This window comes from Anomaloglossus baeobatrachus, chromosome 7, assembly GCF_048569485.1.
Source record: "Anomaloglossus baeobatrachus isolate aAnoBae1 chromosome 7, aAnoBae1.hap1, whole genome shotgun sequence".
NCBI classification, from domain to species: domain Eukaryota; kingdom Metazoa; phylum Chordata; class Amphibia; order Anura; family Aromobatidae; genus Anomaloglossus; species Anomaloglossus baeobatrachus.
This window is the reverse complement of record NC_134359.1, coordinates 303,051,303-303,078,587: the sequence shown is the minus strand read 5'-3', so window position 1 is coordinate 303,078,587 and position 27,285 is coordinate 303,051,303. Positions and strand designations below refer to the sequence as shown.

Here is a 27,285-nt window from a genome sequence, read left to right as displayed (position 1 = left end):
ATGGCCAAAGGAAAAGCCTTCCTGAATAATCTGGACAATCCAATAATTGCAATTATCATTGGAACATCCATGTAGATCTTGACCCCCTGGTGTCAGTCAAATTAAACATAGCCATTTTTGCAGATTTCCAGAATGAACTTATGGCCATGAGATGGTGCACTAAGGCTTACAGATCAGGGAAACTCAAGGACATCCATCAAGCGCCAGTTATTTCAGGATACAAAAGGCTTCTGACTGTTTTGGTTGCCACTATGTATTTTTTTCTATTCCAGCATCCACTGTGGCCAATAACCTTTTGTAACGTCCAATAGAGATCAAAATCAAACCCAATAAGTTTCATAAAGGAGAAAGTCAAATCTATAATATTTCAGCAGTTTCGATATACAGAAAGAAAAAAGCTTTTTAGTCTGGATGGTGGAATGTCCCACTGAGGTAGTCTCTTGTCTAAGTCAGAGTATGGCGTCAGGAAGTGAGTGAACTTGACCTGGTTCATTAGACCATAGAAGGCAAAAAAACAAAAAGTATGGTAGAGAACGCATCATAGCATTATTTGTTTCCCATAATGGTGCAGCACACGCGAAAGCATCACTGGATAATAATAAAAATGTATATGCAACTTTCGATTTGTCAGAAAAAAAATAATCCCTAAATCACTGGTAACAAACTTCAGAGTGTATGGTTTACAAAATCCCAGCAAGCCTTAGAAGCTTCATCAAAACTGGCAGGAGTGGGTAAGTGTGGAGATGTTTCACATGCAGAGCGTCCTTATAGACTAATAGGTCTCGAATAGCCTGAAGAACCCTCTCCTTGGCTCACAGCGAGTTGCAAAACTGGTCCAAATAAGTGCTCTGTATCCAATGACAATGGTGTTGATGTCATTGGGATCCATGGTCTTAGTATTCTATTAGGCTTACATTGTGAGATGAAACTATTAAGTTACAGATCGAGTTGAACACATGTGGGGAGTGCCAGGACAACAGCCTAAGTAAGCAAGCAAGCAAGTGGAGTAGGACACACTGGAAGCCACAAGAGATTTCAGATAACCAGCCACGGTAAAACAGACAGTTCGGGGCTGGTATTATCAGGCCGGGAAGGTCTATAGTTATATGGCCCTTTCTCAGCCTAAAAATAGCAGCTCGCAGTTACCCCAGAATTGGCACATTCATTAGATTCTCCAATTCTGATGTTTTACTCCGCTCTTCTCAAATGCCCTGGTGCAGTGGCAATCAGGGTAATATTTTTTGGAGTTGATGTCAGCTGTGATTTGCCAGCTAACATCCAGCCCAGGGGTAAGTAATAGTGAGGCGTCTTTCAGACATCCCCACATCTAACTCAGCAAGTGTAAAGTAAAAAAAAAAAACAACACACAAGGGAAAAAATAGTTTATTTGAATAAATACTCTCTCACACTATCCCTCATTTACCAACTTATTAAAAAAAAGTTCCCATGAAGTTCTGTCGTAAACCACGATCCACAACTGTAACTCCAGTGACTGTAACAGAAAAGTGCAGCTAATCACAGGCGCAAGGTATGATGACAACGCTCATCAGAGCTGCTAGGCCTCGCTGAACAGAGTTGAGTGGGCAGTTGATGGGAGTTGTCATCACCTGGCACCTGTCAATAGCTGCACTTTACTGCAGTTCACAGTCGCTGGAGTTGTAGCTTTGGATTACGACGGAGCTTTGTGGGAACTTTTTTTTTAATAAATTGATGAATAAGGGATAGTATGTGGGGGTCTTTATTCAAATAAACTATTTTTTCCAGTGTATGTGGGTTTTTTTAGCCATTAAAAGGTATCACAAGATTATAATTTTGTTCCTCTCACTGAGAACATTCAATGGCTTTTTTTTTCACATTACACTTACTGTGTTAGTAATGGAGGTGTCCGCCTTTCCATTACTAAGCCATGGGCTTGATGCCAGCTGACAATTCACATCTGACATCTGCCTCTAACAACCGCGGGTGGACTGGAAATCTGCCTGTGCCTGTTAATTAGTTAAACTCCATTGTCAATCTCTGACAGTTGGATTTAATGTGCGGGAAGTGCGTAATTTCCCACTCCCATTGGTGCTCTTGTGATGTCATCATGGGCTGTTGATGGATTGTCATGACAGCCGAAATTCAGCTAATGACTCCTGTGTTTGTCATGACGTACGTCCAGTGAATGGCAGCTGAGCACTGGCATTCATAGGAACCCAGCATGTGTGCTGCACAAAGCAGTGCTGATACCAGTGCCCTGCTCTGTACAGCATAAGTGATGGGAAGATCACAGCTTCAAGTCCCCTAAGGCTATGTGTCCATGCTGCAGAAAATGCGCGGATTTTGCCACGGATTTCCAGAAAATCTGCAGCACAGGTACTTCCCAGCCATTTCTATGGCATTTTTGAAATGCTGTGCCCATGCTGCGGATTTTTCCGCAGCGGATTTCGTGCGGATTTTGGTCCGGAAAAATCTGCAACATGTCAATTATTGTTGCGTATTTTCATCCGGATTTTGCCTTTAAAATTGAAAAAAAAAAAAATATCGCAAAATCCGTATCAAAATCCGCGGCAAATCCGCGGTAAATCCGCTCCTGCGGATTTTGCGGGAAAGCTGCAGATTTTGATGCAGAAAAATAGGCAGCTACATTCTCCCGTGGACACATAGCCTAAGGGAACAAGTTTAAAAACAATAAAACAGTGTAAACAAAAAAATTTTAAAAAATATTAGAAAAAAAAGTTCAAATCAATCCTCTTTTGCCTCTTTGAAAATAAAATAAAAAATACACATATTTGGTATCACCGTTTTCAGAAACGTCTGATCTATCAAATACAAAATAAATTAATCTGATCGGTAAAGGGTGTAATGAGAAAAAAAAAATCAAAACTCAAGAATTACGTTTTTTTGGTCAGCACAATATTGCAATAAAATACAATAAGAGGCGATCAAAATATTGAATATACCCAAAAATAATGAAAAACGCCAGCTAAAGACACAAAAAATAAGCCATCACTGAGCACCAGATCCCGCAAAATGAGAACGCTATGGGGCTTGGAAAATGGCGACAAATTTTTTTTCACAAATATCTGGAATTTTTTTCACCACATAAAAAAACTATACGTTTCTTACCTACACACTCGTACTGACCTGGGGAATCATAATGCCGGGTCAGTTTTTTGTTGTTCTTTTTTTACCATAGAAAGAACATGGTAAATAATAAAAAAAAAACATTGTGGAATTGCACTTTTTTTTGCAATCACAATTGGAATTTTTTGCCTGGTTTCCAGTACAATATGTGGCAGAATAAATAGTGTAATTCAAAAGTACAACTCGTCCTACAAAAAACAACCCCTCATATGGCTATATTGATGGAGAAATACAAAAGTTATGGCTCTCGGAAGAAGGGGAGGAAAAAAATAAAATTAAAAATGGAAAAAAAAATTTACCCGGGGGTGAAGTGGTTAAAAAACAATTTACAAAACAGTGTGTGGTCCCCCCCAATTTTTGATAACTAGACAAAGGCAAAGCAGACATCCGGGGGCTGGTATTATCAGGCTGGGAAGGTCCATAATTATTTGCCCCTCCCAGTCGAGAGAGATGTTTTTACCCCATCTGAGCATGCTCCGTTAGAAAAACTGGAATCCGTCATTTGATGGATTATGACGGATCCTGCGCCCATAAGCTTCCATTTTATCAAACGACGGATGGGACGAATCTGTCGCTGTCCGTTTTTTTGACGTTGACAAAAAATGTTCCTTTGGCTGTCGTTCCGTTGGCTGCACAGACAATTTTCGAACGACGGATGATTTGTCAGGCCATCCGTCGCTAATACAAGTCAATGAGAGAAAAATGGATCCAGCGGCATCGGTCGCTGGATCCGTTTTTTAAAAAATTCGATGGATTGCAACCGATGACAAAAAACTGATGTGTGAAAAGGGCCTTAAAAACACATAGAAAAAAGTAGTTTATCTGAATAAAGACTCCCCCCACACTATACCTTATTCACCAATATTTAATCCATGGTGTACCGATCCCACGACGTCCCCGAATCCGAACTCCAAACTATGGAGCCTCGTTCAGAGAACACTGATCCCTGGGTCACTCATAGTCAGTGGCAGGCCTGGAATTTCTCACGCTCGCCCATCACTATAAGGTAATATGGTGTAATTATACACAGGACACTGGTCACACAGTGTAAGGACGTACCTCAGTGCTTCTTTATACATTACCAGACTTTCCTTAGACAGGAGAAGAACTGCTTTATTATTGTGAACATGTCAGGAGCGCCCCCCGCATGGTGATATATGAGAAATAGGAAGATGGCGCCTGATACAGGGAGGAAACGACCGTCTCCGCAGTGTGCAGGACTGGGCTCCTCATAGTAACTCTCATCTGCCATAGCAACCAATCAGCTCAGCGTTCATCATTATACCATCCAACCAATCAGCTCAGTTTTCATTTACCAGTCAACCTATCAGCGCTCGGCTTTCACTTTACCTCAGCAGTGTGAGGGGTGTCTGAGGTGCCGTCTCCCTCCTGTCAGTCGGTGTTTCTCTGTGGAAGAGGTCGGGTGAAAACAGTAAATCTGGTAACGCTTATTACTTAGAATTTCTACAGCCGTCTCTGTGCAGTGGAAGGAACATGTTAGTCTTAAATATATATTTTGTTAATCTATGCTACCTGCAGTAAACCCTCATGAAGGCCCGGTATTCTGTGTACTGAGCTGCACCTTTTACTCAGCACCATTTTGGCTGCCTTTGATCTTCTTTTATAACCACCTTTTTAAAAAAAAAAAAAAAGCAATTTCAACAAAGTTTTTTAATGATTTTTTTTTTCCCACATTCAAGGACGATAATAAATAGTGGAATCACGACAGATGCAATCATCAGCAATATCTGAGCGGCTAGAAAGAGCCAATAATGCATTGTAGAAAGGACATCAGAGTCCAGCCACTGTAATAATACAAGAATAATGCACAGGCCGGAGAGGGAGATTCACTTCATAGAAAACACAAACTTTATTGAAATTATATAAAAATGAAATTACGTTTGGTGTTAAAATAATCCCAATGTGAATAATAACCACAATTTCCATAGAAGAGGATATCACATATCTATCTATATAGTGGATGCAGGTTTGCAGTATTCCATATCTTCATGGCCTGGGCTGGACAGTCTTTGGATGAGGAGTTATATTGTTATCCACCGGGGGGCAGTATTGGTGTAGCTTTACATTTTGTGTAGTGCAGGTGTTGCTCTGAGCAGAAATGTGCTGCAGTCAGTGTAACAGACCTGTATGTAATGTAACAATTCAGAACATAGGGTCGATAGTGATTATGAATGATTGTCCTATCATGCATAGTCATAGCCACAAAATATAGCCCGATCATGAGGGGGTTAAAACTTACAATAATTAGGGAACGCAGTGGAACCTTTGCACTTGTCAGAGGGTTCAAATCATCCATGTAAGGCTACATTCACACACTGCAGTTTTTGTCGCATTTTTTGGTGCCGTTTTGTTGTCTGCAAGTTCTGATTTGACTTCCATTAAAGTCTATGAGAAGTCAGATTTGCTGTGCTCATGTTGCATTTTTTTTTTGTCTGCAGTTTCTGTCACAAACTTCTGACAAAAAAAACCTGCAGCATGTTCATTCTAAGGCTATGTGCGCACGTTGCGTTTTTTCCCGCGTTTCCGCAGCGTTTTTAGCGGCAGCATTTTTGCGCTAAAACGCATGCGGTTTTGTTTGCCAGCAAAGTCTATGGGAAAAGATGAAATCCTGTCTGCACTTTGCTTTTTTTTCTGCAGCGTTTAATTTGCATATTTTGGGTCAAAAACCATGCGTCCAAAGAAGCAGCATCTCAGTTTTTGCCATTTCTGCAGCGTTTCCTTAACATTGGAGTCAATGAGAAATGGCAAAATGCAACCAAAAGCACAATTCCTGCGTTTTTCATCCTTTTTACCTGCTTTTCCACTGTGTTTTTGGCTCCTAAGGCTATGTGCGCACGTTGTGTCGGAGTACCTGCAGTTTATTCTGCACGTTTTCCTTCCCTTGGTTTTTGACCAAATGGCTTTTGACAATTTTTTAGCGCTAAAAACGCATGCGTTTTTACCGCGTTTTTAGCGCTTTTACCTGCATTTTCACCTGCGTTTCTGCAGATGCGTTTTTGAGATCAAGACACTGAGAAATAAAGTTGAATTAGTCAAAAAGAATGAAATAAGAGAAAAAAAGTATAAAATTAACTTTTAATAAAATTATATGGGAAATTATAAATTTTAATGTAATAATAGTGGTTATGCACATTTTAACAGAAAAATAGCTAAAGTTTATTATTTTTTTACATTTAAATTTTCGGTTATTGTGTGTGTAAAGGAACATTAGAACCCATTAATTTTTGGCCAGAAAAGCATGCGTTTTTGGAGCCAAAAACACAGTGGAAAAGCAGGTAAAAAGCATGAAAAACGCAGGAATTGTGCATTTGGTTGCTTTTTGCCATTTCTCATTGACTCCAATGTTAAGGAAACGCTGCAGAAATGGCAAAAACAACTGACATGCTGCTTCTTTTTCAGCATGGTTTTTGACCACAAATATGCAAATTAAACGCTGCAGAAAAAAAAGCAAAGTGCAGACAGGATTTCTGCTTTTCCCATAGACTTTGCTGGAAATCAAAAACGCATGCGTTTTTGTGCAAAAACGCTGCTGCCAAAAACGCTGCAGAAACGCGGTAAAAAAACGCAACGTGCGAACATAGCCTAAAACGCATGCTTTTCTGGCCAAAAATTAAAGGGTTCTAATGTTCCTTTATACACACTCAATAATCGAAAATTTAAATGTTATAAAATAATAATTTTCACCAATTTTTCGGTTAAAATGTGAATAACCGCTATAATTTCATTATAATTGTTGATTTTACATATAGTTATATTAAAAGTGAATATAATTTTTTTTTTTTCTCTTTTTTCATTCTTTTTGACTATTCCAACTTTCTTTCTCAGTGTCTTGATCAACAAAACGCATCTGCAGAAACGCAGGTGAAAAAGCAGGTAAAAAGCGCTGAAAACGCACTAAAAACGCTGTAAATACGCATGCGTTTTTAGCACTACAAAAATGGTCAAAAGCCATTTGGTCAAAAACGATGGGCAGGAAAACGTGCAGAATAAACTGCAGGTACTCCGACGCAACGTGCGCACATGGCCTTATTGCTTTTTTGTCGCAGTTTCGTCACACTTTCTATACTGACAAACACATGAAGTCAGAATTGACAAAAACGCACCAAAAAAAGCAGCAAAAATGCACCATCATTACAAGCGTTTTTTTTTACATTTCCAGGCTCTCTGTGACAAGTTGCAGTTTTGGTTGCATTTTTGGATGCAGAAAAAACTGCAGCGTCCGTATGTAGCCTGAATGTCTAATCAGTGATTGCAGCCTTCAGCTGTACATCCCTGCCAGAAGAGAAAGCACTGGAGAATATTAGGCTATGTGCCCACGCTGCGGATTTACCGCGGATTTGCCGAAAATCTGCAGCAGCGGCACTTCCAAGCCATTTCAATGGCATTTTGGAAATGCTGTGCCCATGCTGCGGATTTGCCGCGGATTTTGATCCGGAAAAATCTGCAGCATGTCAATTATTGTTGCGGATTTTGTTGCGGATTTTTCCCATGCAAGTCAATGCAAGGTGTAAAATCCGCAAGAAATCCGCAGGTCTGTTCCCACAGGCTCTTTTTCCTGTGGATTTGGTGCGGATCTCGCAAACAAATCCGCAGGAAGTGATGTAGGATAGTTCAGGAAGAGGAAGTTTCACCATTTTGTAGTGTAGAGTAGTGGCAGTGTAGTCGTGTTGTGTCCGGACTCTGGATTGCCAGCTAAAAGCAGCTAGTTACAGGCTGCTTGCTTTTAGCTGGCAAAACAGGATCCCAGGTCTTTTTTCACAATTCTTTTTAAAAAAAAAAAAATGTGCTCCGCTGTATTTTCACTGTTCAGCCCGATGCAAGCAAGCAACTGAGGGCTGTGCTTCTCAGCGGGATAAGGCTGAAGCATTCTCTGCCCCTCCCGCTGAGAAATACAGTCCTCAGCTGCCCCTAAAAATGGCGGCTCCGTTGTGAAGCGCCATTCTCAGGTGCTGTACCGAGGCTCATCCAGCTGCCCTGATGCATTTGGCTGGCTGGGTAATACGGGGTTAATGCCAGTTTTCTGCAAACTGGCACTAAGCTCGAGGTTCATAATGTCATGCCTGTGTAGACACAGCCATTATGAACCTCCGTTTGGTACTAAAGAAAAGAAAACACTTTTTTTAAAAATGTTATTTGAAAGAAAAAACACACATACATCCCTGATTGCCATCTTTATTACTCCCTGAATCCCCCGACGATAATCCATGACAGCTCCGATGTGCACCCGGCTGACCCGGGCACTGACGTCAGCCGGTGACAGCAGCCGTCAGTGCATTATTAAATGCTGCACAGCTCTTTTCCGGCAGCTGGGAACGTCTGATATCAGAGCCCTGGTCAGCTGACTTAATTCGCGAGCGCAGGCGGGTCAGCTGACGATGTGCTCTCATGTGACCCGGGCACGGACGTCAGCCGGTCCCAGCAGCCCTCAGTGTACGAGATGCTGCAAAGCTCTCTTCCATCTGCTGGGACCGGCTGACGTCCGTGCCCGGGTCACATGAGTGCACATCGGCCGACTATTCAGCTGGTCGGTGTGCACTCAGCTGACCCACCCGCGCTCGCGAATTAAGTCAGCTGACCAAGGCTCTGAAGTCAGACGTTCCCAGCTGCCGGAAGAGAGCTGTGCAGCATTTAATACACTGACGGCTGCTGTGACCGGCTGACTTCTGTGCCCGGGTCAGCTGATGCTGTGAAGTCAGCTGACCCGAGCTCAGCTATGAACTGAGCTGACCCGGCCAGTGAGTTCTGCCGCTCCCAGCAGCCGGCAGAGAGCTTTCCTGTGATATTGTCCTGGATTAACCTCTGAGGTTTGGGAGTAATAAAGATGGCAATCAGGGATGTGTGTGTGTTTTTCTTTCAATTAAAATTTTTAATAAAGGTGTTGTGTTTTCTTTATTACCAAATGGAGGTTCATAATGGCCGTGTCTACACAGGCATGACATTATGAACCTCGGGCTTAGTGCCAGTTTGCAGAAAACTGGCATTAACCCCGTATTACCCAGCCAGCCAATGCATCAGGGCAGCTGGATGAGCCTCGGTACAGCACCTGAGAATGGCGCTTCACAACGGAGCCGCCATTTTCAGGGGCAGCTGAGGACTGTGTTTCTCAGCGGGAGGGGCAGAGAATGCTTCAGCCTTATCCCGCTGAGAAGCACAGCCCCCAGTTGCTCGCTTGCATCGGGCTGGACAGTGAAAATACAGCGGAGCACATTTTTTTTTTTTTAAATAACAGTGAAAGGGAACATGGGACCACATTTTTTGGCTATAAGCTGCGGCCACCACCACTGGGTTATTATATACAGCCTGTTAGAATGTAAGAGCCCAGTGGTGTTGGCAGAGCCCAGTGGTGTTGGCCGCAGCTTTTCTGTATAAGCACACTGTGAGACTGCTAACAAAATGGATAATGGAGAAGAAAAGAGGGTTGGGACAGGAAATGACATAAAGAGACTTTTTTTTGCCTTCAAAACAGTCAAAGCTTTATTCAGAAACACATTAGAGTACAATGGACAAAATCCGCATCAAAATCCGCAACGAAATCCGCGTCAAATCCGCAGCTATACTAAGGTGCGGATTCTGGGGGAAAGCTGCGGATTTTGAGGCAGAAAAATCCGCAGCAACATTCTCTCGTGGACACATAGCCTTAATGCACAGACCATGTGTCATTGTCCATCCTGGAACCATAGGATCACTGTGTTTCTGAGGTGCAAACGCGGTAAGTGTATTGTATGTTTCACAGTCTTATTTGAGACGTTACCTTTTGGACCTTTTTGCAGAACCCCTTTTAACTTTAGGAAAATTATAAAGTCTTTTTTATCTTCTGTAATCTTGATTGAAGACTTCATTCCCTAATCTAGATACCAAATATGGCAATAACTATCACTAATAAATGTCACAGCGTATCATAACTCTAATACTATAATACCATGTCATTATTATTATCGTAGAAGTATTAATATAATTGATACTTAGAATGATAAAATAATACTGCATAATGGTATAGACAATAGTATTCTCATGTAATAACCTTTTTTTGTCATTGGTGTATTACCCTTCCAAACCCATAGGTGGCAATGTGTTGAATGTAACCAAAATATAATATAAAATATGAAACAATATAATGTGTACCTATAACATGTATCATATTATAAATATGAAAGGCAACAATGTGGCTTTTTAGTTAGATCATTTATAAAATTATAAACCAAAGCAAATAACCCTTTAGGAAAGACTGGATGATACCATCAAAGCACAATAATACCCATTATAAATTATTATTGATTTAAAATATAATATAAATATTATTTGTAAATATAGGAAGGTAAACCTAGATGTACCTCGATCTTCCATCTTTATTACTCTAATTTAATTTATTTGATTTGTCTATTATTTATTAAATAACCAACTTTATAAGAAAATGTGTAACTATAAGTAATATTTCATCCTTATTGTGTTAACATATTAATATAAACATAATGTATTACTAGGAAGTAAACAATTGTATATATTGATGAAGGGAGTATCTTTTCTTCAAAAAAATGGAACTTTTCCCTTTTTATATGATTCATATTTAATAAAGTAATATTCTTATATTAGATATTACTTAACTAAATATTGAAGTGTTTTCTCAATTGAGATATTTAAAATTTGAAGGAAAAATAAAATAACTAGATGTATTAATTTTAATGTTTTTACACCGAATCACAGCAGTTAAGGGGGCTTTACACGCAACGACATCGCTAACAAGATGTCGTTGGGGTCACGGAATTTGTGATGCACATCCGGCCTCGTTAGGCTATGTGCGCTTGTTGTGTACAGTCACTGCAGAAATTTCTGCAGCGATCCGAAGAGCACATGTGTGCTTCAAATCGCTGTAGAAAATGTCCGTAGTGAAAAAAAAAAAGCCGATTCCATGCGCTCTGACTGCAGCTCCTCCCATAGACAGGGCAGGGGCTGCAGGCAAAGCGCATGGAAGAAGTGACATGTCACTTCTTAGAACGCGCGCTTCGGGCAGCAGCCGAAGCGCTGCGCTCTAAGACGCCACGTGCGCACGGCCCCTGCACAATCTCCATAGATTATGCAGGGGACGCAGGACGCATGCAGTTACGCTGCACTACAAAGCTCAGCGTAACTGCATGTAATTACGCAACGTGCGCACATAGCCTTAGCGACGTAGTTGCGTGTGAAATGTATGAACGACCGCTAAAGATCAAAAATACTCACCTAATCGTTGATCATTGACACGTCGTTCTAATCCCAAATATTGTTGCTGGTGCTGGACGCAGTTTGTTCATCGTTCCTGAGGCAGCACACATTGCTACGTGTGGCACCCCAGGAACAAAGAACATCACCGTACCTGCGTCCTCCGGCAACGATGTGGGCATCACTTTCTTTCGGCTGCTCTCCGCCCCTCCGCTTCTATTGGACGGCTGCCGTGTGACGTCGCTGTGACGCCGCACGAACCGTCCCCTTACAAAGAAGGCGGTTCCCCGGCCACAGCAACGTCGCTAGGCAGGTAAGTACGTGTGACAAGTCCTAGCGATGTTGTGCGCCACAGGCAGAGATTTGCCCGTGACGCACAACCGACGGGGGCGGGTGCTATCACCAGCGACATCGCTAGCGTTAACCCTGCTTCTTCACTTCACACACAGTATGCAGCATTGAACAGTATACAGTTGAGACAGCAGCACAGCCATCAGGAGAGCACCACCCTTCAGGGAAGTAGGAAGCCAGGAGCAGGGGAGAAGTGCACTCCTGAAGAAGATGAGACAACACCTTTTAATGAACATTGCAGGATAAACACGTACATTTTTATGCTTAGTTCAAGGCCTTGGAACGCAATGCACATGGATTCACTGCTTTGTGTATTCTGAATGAATATGTCATTACTTTCCTCGCTGGGTCCTGTAATAGGCATAAGTTCTGCCCAGGGGGTTCCTTTAATTTATATTAAACCAATTAAACTGAGGGTGTATTTCCTAATTTGCCTGTATCAAAGCATTCTTAATTTTATCATTTTTCATGTTGACTTTTATAGCTGCTATAGATTCTTCAATGAGGACGTGCACAAAGAGAATCTCTTTCAAAACCAAGACTACATAATATTCCAGGTATGTTCACAATGAATGTCAATCTGTGTCACTCTTTTATATCATTACTATTCACCTTTTGTAGGGAGGCTCTTTCAAGCATGTTAGGGAAATATTTATATTTTAATATTTGAAGAGCTGTCGTCATCCAGTATAATCAAATTTTGGAGATGAGTGTTCACCCTTTTTAAAGAATTTCTACCATTAAAAATATTATCCTTTTAATATATTGCAATCAAATTACATAGCACTGTGTACTTACAATTGCTCATTTTGTACTTTCCCCAGCTAATTCTTCTCTTTTCTATTAGGTCTATGACATCACATGAATAAAAGCAGGCTAGCTGAATCCTACTAACCTCTATGTAGAAACAGGAAGTCTCTTTTCCCTGCAAAAGTCCTGGCAGGGTAAGGAGGGAGAAGCTGGGTCAAAGTTAAAAAAAGGAATAATAAATGCAGGTAAAAGAACCTTACTGTTTCAATATAGAGGAGAGAAAAGAAGAATTAGCTGGGTAGAAGGGCAAAACAATCAGTTGTAAGTATATCATAACACCCAACCATCCCAGATTCAGTGGGGCTATAATGCTGTCCCGTCAGTTAGGGCTTTTTTCCAGACGTCCTTTCATCTTTTGTCATCAGCTCCATGGCTCCTTCTGGGCGGCAGGCCGGCATCTCTGTGCATGCAAATAAATAAAAAAAAAAAGCAGCTCTACCAGTGGGCCACAGCCCACACTAAGTGAGGTAGGAGTATTTGGTGTACTTGACCTGTAGTGGAAGCAGAGAACTCAGAAGCAGATTACCCAGGTACATCGAGATACAATCTGTACATCGCAGTGTATTTTTATATCCCTGTATTCTAGGTGAGAATAAATAATCAGATTGTTTTGTTGCTATACAAGTACTAAAAAATTATTTAAAAAAAAAATTGCAAAAATATCAGTTTCTCCCTAATTACAAAAATTGTATTTTCTCATTTTTCATGAGTATCCCTGGAACCTGAACTGACAAACTCTACAGCTGAAGACAGCAGCTAAATCTTTGAACCACAGGCTCTGGTGATATTACAGGGACAATTTTGTACCACAGGCAGATTAAACTGTTACATAGAAATATATTGTACATAGCAGTGTATTTCTATGTGCCTGTATTCTAGAGGAAGAAAAAAGGCTTCTTTTTTTTTCTTACTGTAAAATTACTAAAAATATTTTTTTAAAAATTAAAATGACTGTTTTTTAAATAATAAACAACACAAATCAGCACATAATATGATCATATTTGGTGTCCTTGTAACCTCAATGACATGCGCAAAACAGTGGTAAGATTGTTTATGGAGACTGGAAAATGGTGCAAAAACACGGTGTGATTATTTTCCTCTTTTAAACCCATAAAAAGTAATACAAATGTAATGCTAGGGCCATATTTATACATGGCGTAAACGCTGTGTTTTTTTTCTACTGTTTTTTTCTGTACATTTCTTGCAGATGTAGGCATTAGTGATGGGTGAACCTGGACTGTAATGTTTGGGGTCCATACTGGATACCTAGTATTCGTGAATGGACCACTAACACGGAACTCAGTGTAACCGTTCGGGTTCTGCCACCCAGATTATTAAAAAATAAAGGAAAAAGAATGAAAATAAGGAATAAAGCAGGAGCATTATACTTACCGAGTCTCCCGCACGGCTGTAACACTACTTTCAGGTCTGCTCATTAAGGGCTCTTTCCCACTTGCGATTTTCATGTGCGAGTGTTATGTCACCACCGGAGTCCGCTTCAGCGACTTCTACCTCGATCCCCAGGCGGCGTCATGTTCCTGCCGTGGATAGTGCTGGTGATGGGAGAGGAGTCGATGCCAGCGGCGCTGGTGGGTGCAGGCTCCGCTGATCCACTGGGCTGGGTTTCCTTGGGATCTGCAGTACCACTGGCTGACTGTAGGTAGCGTGTGTCTTCCAGCTGAGCTTGCCATCATTCAGCTACAGCCAATGGGAAGACACCACACCCTTCTTTATTCCCCTCCTGTCTGCTGACCACTGCCAGAGATAGTTCTGTTTTCATGTTACCTGGCTCCCTCCCTGTTTTGCTTAGTGACCCGTGTTTGACTTCTGCTTGTTTTCTGACTACCCTTCTGCCTGCCGTTTCTGTACCTCACCGCCAGTCCCAGATTTGACCTCTGCTTGGTATCCTGATAACGTTCTTGTCTGCCTGATTCTGTCCCTGTTCTGCAATTCCTGGTTTGACCCTGCCTGACGACTACTGTCATCGGACTACAGCTTTCCACATGTAGTGATTACCGGGGCCCTGTGTAATTCCAAATCCCTGTATAGGGGTTAAAGGGTTTCAGTGTTCTAGGGGTCCTGCTTGGTGAGTGGCTTCCCTCTAGCCTGTCCATTACAACCAGTCTAAGTTTGTGGATCCAGGCAGGCGTTACAGCGAGTGCGATCCGATAAAACATCGGATTGCACTGTCACCAGTGTTAATGAATGAGGCAGTTTCCTCTTGCCTATTATTTCTCGACACAAATCATGCTCTCGGTGCAATCACAGCATACTGCATTTTGCAGCGAGTCTCGGCTCATACACCTTCATACAAGCCCAAGGCAGCATGTGAAACATCACACTGCACTCGCATCTTATGCGAGTGCAGTGCGATATACAGTGCCTACAAGTAGTATTCAACCCCCTGCAGATTTAGCTGGTTTACACATTCGGAATTAACTTGGCATTGTGACATTTGGACTGTAGATCAGCCTGGAAGTGTGAAATGCACTGCAGCAAAAAAGAATGTTATTTCTTTTTTTATTTTTTTTTTAAATTGTGAAAAGTTTATTCAGAGGGTCATTTATTATTCAACCCCTCAAACCACAAGAATTCTGTTTGGTTCCCCTAAAGTATTAAGAAGTATTTCAGGCACAAAGAACAATGAGCTTCACATGTTTGGATTTATTATCTCTTTTTCCAGCCTTTTCTGACTAATTAAGACCCTCCCCAAACTTGTGAACAGCACTCATACTTGGTCAACATGGGAAAGACAAAGGAGCATTCCAAGGCCATCAGAGACAAGATCGTGGAGGGTCATAAGGCTGTCAAGGGGTACAAAACCCTTTCCAAGGAGTTGGGCCTACCTGTCTCCACTGTTGGGAGCATCATCCGGAAGTGGAAGGCTTATGGAACTACTGTTAGCCTTCCACGGCCTGGACAGCCTTTGAAAGTTTCCACCGGTGCCGAGGCTTGTCCGAAGAGTCAAGGCTAACCCAAGGACAACAAGGAAGGAGCTCCGGGAAGATCTCATGGCAGTGGGGACATTGGTTTCAGTCAATACCATAAGTAGCTTACTCCACCGCAATGGTCTCCGTTCCAGACGATCCCGTAAGGTACCTTTACTTTCAAAGCGTCATGTCAAGGCTCGTCTACAGTTTGCTCATGATCACTTGGAGGACTCTGAGACAGACTGGTTCAAGGTTCTCTGGTCTGATGAGACCAAGATCGAGATCTTTGGTGCCGACCACACACGTGACGTTTGGAGACTGGATGGCACTGCATACGACCCCAAGAATACCATCCCTACAGTCAAGCATGGTGGTGGCAGCATCAAGCTGTGGGGCTGTTTCTCAGCCAAGGGGCCTGGCCATCTGGTCCGCATCCATGGGAAGATGGATAGCACGGCCTACCTGGAGATTTTGGCCAAGAACCTGCGCTCCTCCATCAAGGATCTTAAGATGGGTCATCATTTCATCTTCCAACAAGACAACGACCCAAAGCACACAGCCAAGAAAACCAAGGCCTGGTTCAAGAGGGAAAAAATCAAGGTGTTGCAGTGGCCTAGTCAGTCTCCTGACCTTAACCCAATTGAAAACTTGTGGAAGGAGCTCAAGATTAAAGTCCACATGAGACACCCAAAGAACCTAGATAACTTGGAGAAGATCTGCATGGAGGAGTGGGCCAAGATAACTCCAGAGACCTGTGCCGGCCTGATCAGGTCTTATAAAAGACGATTATTAGCTGTAATTGCAAACAAGGGTTATTCCACAAAATATTAAACCTAGGGGTTGAATAATAATTGACCCACACTTTTATGTTGAAAATTTATTAAAATTTAACTGAGCAACATAACTTGCTGGTTTGTAAGATTTATGCATCTGTTCATAAATCCTGCTCTTGTTTGAAGTTTGCAGGCTCCAACTTATTTGCATCTTATCAAACCTGCTAAATCTGCAGGGGGTTGAATACTACTTGTAGGCACTGTATGCAGAGACAGCTGGTGGAGGAGATGGGGAGGAAGTATTCTCTCCCTCTTTTATGAGGCTGTGATACGATCGCAAGATCGCATCACAGTAGCATGACCCTCGGCTGACGCACGCAGCAGAGGGTCATTAGCATATCGCTGATGCAGATGTCCGCATTAACTGAACCTTAACCCTCATACCGCACTCCAACCCTCTGAGATAGCATTTTATTGTTTGGAATCACACACACTGTCTGCATCCTTATAGTGTAAAAATAAATAAATAGGCATAGGGTACCCCCATATTGTGATACCCAGTGCAGATAAAGCATACGGCTAGAGGCTGCAGCCCCCAGTATTTTGATGCATTTGTTTTTGCCAGGAGATGCAGATTTAGTGCTTGATTTTGCCAAGAGATGCAGCACCAAATCTGCATCTCTTGTCAAAAAAATGCACAAAAACAGTTCTGATGCCATTTCGGTGCATTTTTCTGCCAGGAGATGTAAATGTGGTGCTGAAATGTCTGCACCAAATTTGCATCACCTGGCAGAAAACCAAACCGAAATGGCGTGATTTTTGTGGGAGTTTTGCCAAGAGATGCAGATTTGGTACTGAACGGTTATACAACAAATTCCTGCACCAAATCTGCATCTTCTGTTAGAAAAATGCATCAATACTACATCAAAACTGCATTGCGTTAGATGCGGGGGGGGGGGGAGGGGGTGTTTGCCAGAAGATGCAGATTTGGTGCAGGAATTTGGTGTATAAATTTTAGCAACATAGCAGCATCTCTTGGCAAAAAAATGTCTTTCTGCCAGTAAATGTCTCATTGAACTGAATGAGTTGCCTGAGGTGAGATAATTGAACTCAATGAGATCACCTGATGTCAGTTTACCTGAAGTCACAGGTGAGGTACAATGGGAACCTCCAGCTAAAACCACAGATAAACTAAATGACGTCACCGCTCACAGCTGCGGCTCAGTCAGTCTCTGCCTGAACCACAGTGGGGGGGGGGGTCACATTTTCTAATGTGCCCACACACTGAAATTTCAGTATGTAGCAGAGCCGGGGTAGTCGTGGGACCTTGTGTGGATTACATTGGAACTGGGTTTTTGTGGTTAAGAAATTGGAGAAAGAGGGATTTTTTTGTATTTTATTTCAAATATAGGATTTCTAAGTGTTTGTGTTTATTTCTTTTCACTTATAAGATTAATAATGAGGGTCTACCTTGCCCATTACTAATTTAGGGCTTAATGGCTTCTGTGAGCTGTCATTAATCCCTTATATTACCCCTGCACCAAGGCAATCGAGATGAGCTGGATAGAGTGCAGTGATTATCACATTTAATAGATGCAACAATTCTGGGCATATGTAGGCTGATATTTTTAAGCTGAAGGGTCCCAATAACCATGGACCTCCACAGCCTGAGAATACCAGCCCCCAGCTGTCGTCTTTATCATGGCTGGATATCAAAATTGGGGGGACCACTTGCTGTTTTTTTTAATTATTTATTTAAATTAATTAAAAAAAAAAAGCAAACCTGCATAAGGTCCCTCATATTTTGATACACAGCTAAGATAAGCACATGGTTGAGTTCTGCAGCCTGTAGCCGGATACTTTGTGTGTGCTGGGTTTCACAATATGGGGGGACCCTATGACAATTTATTTTACACTATAGGGATGCAGACAGTGTGTGTGATTCCAAACAATCACAGATGCTGTTATACAGGGTGGTGGTGCGGTCTGACTGCAATCAATCACATGCTGGGACTGACGGTGGGCTGGGGAAGCAGTGAATATATATGAGGGTTAATGAGCAGACCCAGAAGTAGTGTTACAGCTGTGCAGGAGACTTGGTAAGTATAAGGCTCCTGTTCTAATTCCTTTAGCCCTTTCTACCACCATTTTATAGCACAATGTTCAGGTACATATATATGGAGTTCAGCATCCGGGCAGATGCTCGGGTGCAAGTCCAGTTCCGAATCTGAATTTTTTTTAAAATCCGGCTGGACCTGCCAAACCCGAACATTTGGGAGTTTGCCAACCTATAGTCAGCACCAAATTATACAATAAGTCTTCTCTGATTATTGTGTGTTTGCTGCGTTTGCTTGCTGAGAAATCCAGATACTTATCCATCATGCAATACCATCAGGGAGGTATCTGAAAACACAAAAAAAGGGCCAGAATTTGTATAAACTGTGAGTGTTTGTTTTTACTTTACAGCATTTAATAAAGAGTGCAGGGTCACAGATTCTGTTTATTAGACCTGTACACCTAAAGGGTGCTTTACACGCTGCAACATTGCTAGCGATCTCGTTAGCGATGTGACACGCCAAATCGCAGATGCGATCTGGAGAGATCGGCACATGTGACCGGCACTATAAAACCGACCTATGTGCGATCTCAGCAGATCACATCTGCGATCTGGTGTGTCACATCGCTAACAAGATCGCTAGCGATGTCACAGCGTGAAAAGCACCCTTAAGCAGCCCAAATAACCAATATTTACTTTTCAAGCAGATACATTTATAAAACTTTACTTTGTCTTGCTACAGGAGACTCTACACTATCAAACACTCTGGAGCATCTAGGATTAAGAAAATATGCAACATCTAAACATTCAGTCAGTGACATCTTAAATCTCGGGCCAGATACCATGAAGGATATTAGATCTAATACTGTTGAAGATATCCCCTGGTATTTTCTACAAAAGATCATGGCCCTTAATCCATCAGCAAGAAACACGACTTTACAGGAAGCTGCAGGTCATGAAAAATTTTATGGAAACAATAGTGACTTTTTGCTTGATGAAAACACGGCAGAAGTCCCGATCCACCCATTGGATGTTGTGTGCGCCATCTTGCAATGTTCCGATAGCTTTTTACAACAGGAGATAATGTCAAAGATGTCTATGTGCCAGTTTGCTCTTCCTCTGTTGCTCCCGTGTGGTGATGAGAAGACATTTACCTTTATGCTTTGGGCCATGAGAGACATTGTAAAACGATGGAGGCCACAAGCATTATCAGAAAACAGAGGATTTAGAGAAGACAATTTGGTGAATATTAGTGTGCCGGTTTTCTCTTTTGTGAGACTCGGGGATTGCAGTGCATCAAAATCTAAAGTTCTTAACAGCATTCTGAATCACGGAAAAACACATCATGACCATTTTGTGAATCCAGACATGGAAAGTGGGAATGTTCAGAAAAAACTCTCATGTGGCTTAGTTGAAATATTTTATTTTTTTCCTGGTGCATCAATCTCTTTCCCAGAACCATTTGCTGTTAGTAATTTACACGGAGACATTGTGTGTAACAGGAAACAGTTCTCCTTTTTAACACAAGCTTCATCAGCTATTTTTATTTTTTGCAGAGAATTAACAGATAAAAAATTTAAGTTTCTGTCGGATAATCAGAGCAAGGATGTCCCTTATTACCTAATCACTGAGAGGCAAAATGACAAACACATTGAGGACCAGATCTATAAGTTACAGAATTGTAAAATTCTAAATGGAAGAAATACAACAGACTTGATCAAGAGACTCCAGAAATACATTGAAAATTTTACAAAAAGCCCATCTCATCATTTAAGCCTGATTAATATGTCAAGTAAAGCTCGTCCCTTTGACATAGAAGTGGATGAATTCAATTCAAAATGTCAAGAAGCTAAAAAACATGCTCTGTCAATCACTCAGGAAATAAATGATGTGGCAGACTATAAAAGAAGAACAATGAAACTACAGGGGGATCTGTGGAAGGAATTGTCAAAAACTGAAAAAGAAATATGTCGAATGAAAGACCAGGGTAAGATGAAGAGTACGAACTACAAGATTAAATTGTTAAAGCAATGCAAAGAGATACAAGAAAAACAATATAAAAGTGAAGTCCCCAGTGATGTCCACAAATTTATCAAGGTGCTTACAAAATCTAACATTGTAGAAAGACGTTACTTTTTTAAATGGATGAAAATCTTCCTTGATGCCATTGCTAGAGGCAATCTGTCAATTCTACGTGAGGATTTCAAAAAGAAAATCACAAACCAATCATCAAATGAATCTGAACTAAAAATTTTAGGTCAGAAAATTTCTGAGAGTTCTGTTGGCTTGGAACATTTTTTACGAGAGACAAGTCTTTTTTATGAGGCTGAGTGCTCCATGGTCAGAGCAGGAAAAGTGTCATCAAATCAAAGACAATTCAATGATCTCCCAGGAATAGCAGCAGAACTGTTGTTGGATGGGTTCCCATTGGAATTGATTGATGGAGATGCCTCCAACATTCCCTTACAGTGGATAACTGATGTCCTGACTGAGCCGGATAAGAAGACCGGAGGACAATGCAGGATGAGAGTGATAACGGTGCTGGGAGTGCAAAGTTCAGGAAAGTCCACCCTCCTGAACACCATGTTTGGTCTACAGTTCCCTGTGGCCAGTGGACGATGCACACGAGGAGCCTTCATGACTCTCCTTAAAGTGAAGAAAAAATTCCCAAACACATTTGGTTGCGAATTTATTATGGTGATTGACACTGAGGGGTTAAAAACCCCAGAACAAGAATCTTTAGCAGATAATTACGAACATGACAATGAGTTGGCCACACTTGTGGTTGGTTTGAGTGACATCACCCTTGTTAACATATCTATGGAAAATGTATCAGACATGAAAGACACCTTACAGGTTGTGGTCCATGCATTTCTTAGAATGAATGAAGTTGGAAAAAGACCCAACTGTCACTTTGTACATCAAAATGTGCCGGACGTTTCAGCTGATTATAATAATATGACAGCACGAACAAAACTTCTAAAAGATTTGAATGAAATGACAATGAAAGCAGCCGAAATAGAGAAAAGGTCAAAACTGTTGAAGTTTACTGATATTATTGACTACAATCCAGAAACGAACACCTGCTACATTCCTAACCTTTTTCTCGGAGCACCACCAATGGCATCAATAAGTTCTGGATATAGTGAAAACATTTTTGATTTAAAAACAAAGCTCTTTGAATCTCTTCAAAAACCGGGATCTCCTGCTCCTCAGAAACTAAACACATTTCATGAATGGATTCGGAGTTTATGGATGGCTGTGAAACATGAAACTTTTATTTTTAATTTCAGGAATATTCTAGTAGCAGAAGCTTATGATAAACTTTTAACAAGATATTCAGAACTAGAATGGAACTTCAAAAAACAGGTTCAGCTGTGGTTGGTGGAGCAAGAAAATAAAATCAAGTATCAGTTACAAAATAGCATTGCAATAGAAGAAATAGAGAAATCTTTTCAGAGATCAGGAGAAGAAATCTTAGATAAGGAACAAGCACAAATCACCCAGGAACTGGAGAATATATTTAGCAATGGTCAGAATAATGTTCAACTTGTAGAAAGATACAAGGAAGAGTTCATCGGTTATTCAAAATTTCTTACACGGGACCTCAATGTTTTTATTTTAACTAAATTTTGGGAAACTGTTCAAATACATAACAGAACATGTCAAATTCAAAAGATGCAAAGTGGCATCCATGAGATTATTGAGGACAAAATCATCAGGTATTTGAAAACAACAGAAAGAAATCAGAAAAATCTGACTGATCATCAGCTCAAGGAAGAATATGAAATTATATGGGGCAATATATTGTCCAGTTTAAATGTAGGTCAAGTGGAGAAACGAAACATAGAGAGTGAAATACTAGAAAAACTCAAACGAGAGATGAGAAATAAAGGTGCTGCCATAAATCAAATAATGCAGAACGTAAGGTTTCTAGCAGAATATGGCCAAGGACCATTTAAGATGGAAAAGTCTTACATTGATCACAATGTTTGGTCTAAACTTAAAGCAATCTTCACAAAAGATTGCTTCATAAAGTTAAAGGATGTAGCCATGTCCATCACAAACAAATGCCAAGATTATGTCATGCATACATTAACTTTAAATGATGATTACAATGAAATCTATAGCCAAGAATTAATGACCATGATAAATCGCAGTTTGAATGAGAAGGAGGTGACAAAGCTCCATCCCAACATTCAGTTTGAGGTGCACCTAAAGTTGCATATATTTGGGAGAGCCGTCCCTCACTTTCAGAAGATGCATGATAACTTTTGCTCAAAAAATGATCCAAACAATTTTCTAAACCACTTGAAGACTAGGTATTTTTCAGTCTTCAAAAGCAAATTTCAAGTCAAGGATGAATCGAAACCCAGAGCTAAAAGCTTCTGCCAGCAAATTCTTAAACCTGCAATAAAAGTGCACATCCACAAGAATCTTGGAGGAAAAATTGTAGATTTTATTTTGAACAGCGCGGATGGAGTCATGTTCAAGAACCCAAAGTATTTCCAGTTTAATGTCCTAAAGGAGCTACTTGAAATGAAAGACTTTTATAAATATGCCAAATACACTAACGTATATGAAATTTACATAAGAAACTGGATTTCAGTTTATGTTGTAAAAAAATATAAAGATTCTTCAAAATTGCACATACTGATACAGGATCTCCTCTCTTCAATTTGTAGAAAAATTCAATTTGCTTTAAGAGATCCATATGTAAAAAAGAGCCCAGACATATTAACATTTTTTGACAGATTTTCCAAAATTTTAAGCAATGTTTTGGTGATAACACAAAATGACATAAAACTTGTGTCTTTTCAAAACTCTGTGAACATCCCTCAGTTTTCCAGTGATGTGGAATTATTTCTCAATGAGTTGGAAGAAGAATTCGTGTCAGACATGAAATCTGTTGAAATTGAAACACTTCTCAATAATTTAAAAGTCTCTCCTCAAGAAGAATTGTTGAAGAATGTGATAAGATGTCGTGAGAAATGTCCATTTTGCCGAGCTCCCTGTGAGTCAGGAGGGTTTAATCATAGGGAACATTTTGCGTCAACTCATCGACCGAAGGGACTGGCACAATATACCTGGTCAGATGGCAACACTCTGTGTAACTCCATCTGCACCACTGATGTGCTCTCCAACGACAAGTTTATTAATCCAGATACAGGAGGAGAGTGGTGCTATTACAAAGAATATCGAAAAATCTATCCAGAATGGAGAATTCAACCTGACACAAGTGTACAAGCTTCAGACTACTGGAAATATGTCCTCAGGGAGTTCAATGCCCAATTTGCTGAACTCTATACTGCCGAGCCAGCTGAAATCCCAGATCAATGGAAGACAATTACTCATGATCAGGCTCTGTGCAGTTTACGAGAAGCTTACAATATTTAGATCAAATTAAGACAGAGTAAGGTATAGCTAGCTATGTCACAGGAAGTTACAGGTATGAAACTGGTTTTTAATAATGCTCGTTAAATTAACTTACTTCAAGCTATATTCAAAATCGAAGAATGTAATGTGTTTGTCATACATGAATTCATGTTCTGCATTAAATTTACTTTTTTGTTGGCTCTAGTAAAAGACAAATAAAAGTACACATGCTATTTTCTGATATTACTGTGGTACAAAAGACATCCAGACTTTACAGTAATAGACATTAACCAGGGTTACTGAGGAAATTGAGACATATTTGATCTGTACATGTTGTAATAAATATATAACATTTAATAAACATTGTTTTCTTGTATCATTTTGAAAGTGAACCACAAAAATTTAAAACTTATCATTATTTAAAAATAAGACATGGAGTTGTATAGAAATGACAAGATAATGTAGTATTTTGCAACAATAAAAAATAGCAATTCTTTTCCCAATATTCACAGCAACAAAAGTGCAACAGTATTTACCTGCCCAGGCCACAGAATCAGGGCTGTGGAGTCGGTAAGCCAAACCTGCGACTCCTCAATTTCCCTTGCACCGACTCCAACTCCGACTCCCACATATATCGCTTATATTTAAGTGAAAAATTTATTGTAGTACATGAACATGTGTATGTGAACATCAGACATTTAATCATTTTTATGATACAATAATCAAGATATTTAGATGTAACAAAATATATTTATTGGAATACAACTTTAGAACACAAAAAACTGTAATAAATTGTAAATATGTAATACAATATGTAATTTTTTATATATATATATACTGTAATAAACCTTGTAAGTGGCAAAAGACAGTTTGCAACAAAAACCTCCATCAGATCTTGCCTCCATCAGATCCTCCTTCATAGATGACCTCAAAACTGACCTAATAAGTGCTGCCCCTACTGAGTGGCTTGATCGACAATTGCCCCTTTCCCAGCACGTCTCTTCAAGATGGAATCAATTTTAGGGGTTCTAGCAGCAATAACCAATTTCCTCACTTTTCCAATCAGATTTCCAGCATGTCCCTCTTGCAGACTATCTCTTATTGCCAGCTGCAGCGTGCGCACAACACAGCGCATGTGATGAATAGGAAAGTGTTTTGAAGCAGCTTCAACAAGATCATCTAATTCTAAAGTATCATTTTGCTGTTCTTCTGTTGTAATATCTGTTTGTTCCTCAGTTACATGAGCAATGCTGTGGCTCCATCTCACACATACAGAATCCTAAATATTCTTCTAGATGTTGTTCATTACTCTCATTCATCAGTTTAAGTGTACTTATCATGTTTAAAGCATTATCCGTTATTTTTCTAAACTGCATTTGCTATTGAAAACATATATAAGCTCAAAAACGTTTCAGATTATGCGTTTTTTTTTTAAAAAAAGCTGATCTTTTGCAGCTGAAAAATGTATCCTCAAAAACACTGCAAAAACGCTGTGTGTCAATGTAGCCTTAGATCAGGAATAGAACAGACATTTATAGGACATTTCATAACTTTCGTAAATTCCTATGAAAAAATATTCAGCACATTCTGCATTGCACGATGTCCCCAATTTATTATAGATTTTAGGAGTCGGTCCATGTTATACCGACTCCACCAAAATGAGCTCCGACTCCGACTCCACAGCCCTGCACAGAATTTAATGCACTAACAGGGTGCCGCAAAACCTCATCCTGTTAGTGCATTAGATTCTGTGGCCTGGGCAGGTAAATGCTGTTGCCCTTTAGTTGCTGTGAATTATTGTTGATTTTTATTGTGGGAAATTACATTCCTCTTTTTAACGTAGCGCAAGTAGAAGGAGAAATGTGCATAGCACTGCTATGCGATTTACATTCCTCTTTTTGTTGCTTAGCTTTTTATATTAACTATTTTCCTGCTTAAATCCTCAGCCAATTTTTTTTGGGAGAAGAGGACCATAGATTTGCAGGTTTATAAGTTATTACAACTGAAATAAAATATTAATGCATCAAATTCAAACAGAAATTTGTGAGATTTCCTTCATGTACAACAGTGAAGTTTAAAATATGAAACAATATCTTAAGTATTGTCTTAAAAGGGGTAAATTCCATTTTGTAATATGAAATAATAGATTTTTATATTCATTGTCAAAGATTCACTTAAACATGCTCTTTTCCACTGCTTTGAATCCATGAAAAATACCCAAAGGAAAGACGCTCACAGAATAAAGTCCACAGCCATGAATGCCCACAGGAAAATTGCCCATTTGGAAATTTGCCCAAATGGAAATTTGTCCACACAGCTTTGCAGCATCATAAAGTTTCAGTTCTGGATATTTGAGGTACAAGGTGAGGATATTCACATGATGTCATCAAGTTGTGATTTTGGTTTGACCTAATGCAAAAATTATGAAAATCAGGTTTTGAAACACGTTTCTACTAGAGGTAAGCGAACCCGTGGAAGTTCGGTTTGGGGGGTTCAGCTAAATTGAACCTTCATGGGTTCGGACTTGAACTGAATGCCAATGGAAGTTACTGATTGGCAGTTTGGATCTCTGCCCACATACAGCCAGCCGTAAGCAGAACACTATTGGGGGAGAATGGACGGGGTTTTCCATATTTTTTTTCACACTACATCCAATCATGTTGTTGTTATCCCCAGTGCGAGCCGTTCAAACACTGCAAGAGGCTCGCACTAGGCTGAGCATTGAGAGTATCTGAGGACAGCGATGCTCGCGAGAGTGGTCAGCATACGTATGACACCCGAGCTCTGTTTTATTTTGTAAAGTCTGTGTTTGGTCCAAAAACTGAAAACCGAACACTGGGTTCGCTCATCTCTAGTTTTTAGCAGTCTGTCATTATCAACGATAGATAAAGTCTGGTCTAATCACTCATTGATTCTGCCTTAAGCTGGTGTCACACACAGCGACAACGACAACGACGTCGCTGCTACGTCACCATTTTCTGTGACGTTGCAGCGACGTCCCGTCGCTGTCGCTGTGTGTGACATCCAGCAACGACCTGGCCCCTGCTGTGAGGTCGCCGGTCATTGCTGAATGTCCAGCTTCATTTTTTGGTCGTCACTCTCCCGCTGTGACACACACATCGCTGTGTGTGACAGCGAGAGAGCGACGAAATGAAGCGAGCAGGGAGCAGGAGCCGGCATCTGGCAGCTGCGGTAAGCTGTAACCAGCGTAAACATCGGGTAACCAAGGGAAGACCTTTCCCTGGTTACCCGATATTTACCTTCGTTACCAGCCTCCGCCCTTGCTGCCAGTGCCGGCTCCTGCTCTGTGCACATGTGGCTGCAGTACGCATCAGGTAATTAACCCGATGTATACTGTAGCAAGGAGAGCAAGGAGCCAGTGCTAAGCAGTGCGCGCGGCTCCCTGCTCTCTGCACTGTGACATGTAGCTGCAGCACACATCGGGTTAATTAACCCGATGTGTACTGTACCTAGGAGAGCAAGGAGCCAGCGCTAAGCGCGGCTCCCTGCTCTCTGCACATGTAGCACAGCGACGTTATGATCGCTGCTGCGTCGCTGTGTTTGACAGCTAAGCAGCGATCATAACAGCGACTTACAAGGTCGCTGTTACGTCACAGAAAATGGTGACGTAACAGCGACGTCGTTG

The 27,285-nt window shown here is 40.8% G+C and overlaps 1 protein-coding gene across 1 annotated transcript; it reads left to right on the top strand.

Annotated features, from left to right (window-relative positions):
- LOC142246793 (up-regulator of cell proliferation-like) lies at nt 1-23,675 on the top strand. Its single transcript, XM_075319844.1, has 4 exons — nt 1-71; nt 12,179-12,251; nt 18,674-18,731; nt 19,006-23,675. The coding sequence occupies exons 1-4, from the start codon at nt 1-3 to the stop codon at nt 23,658-23,660; spliced, it is 4,857 nt and encodes a 1,618-aa protein (XP_075175959.1). The 3' UTR covers nt 23,661-23,675.
- Nucleotides 23,676-27,285: the final 3,610 nt, after the last annotated feature.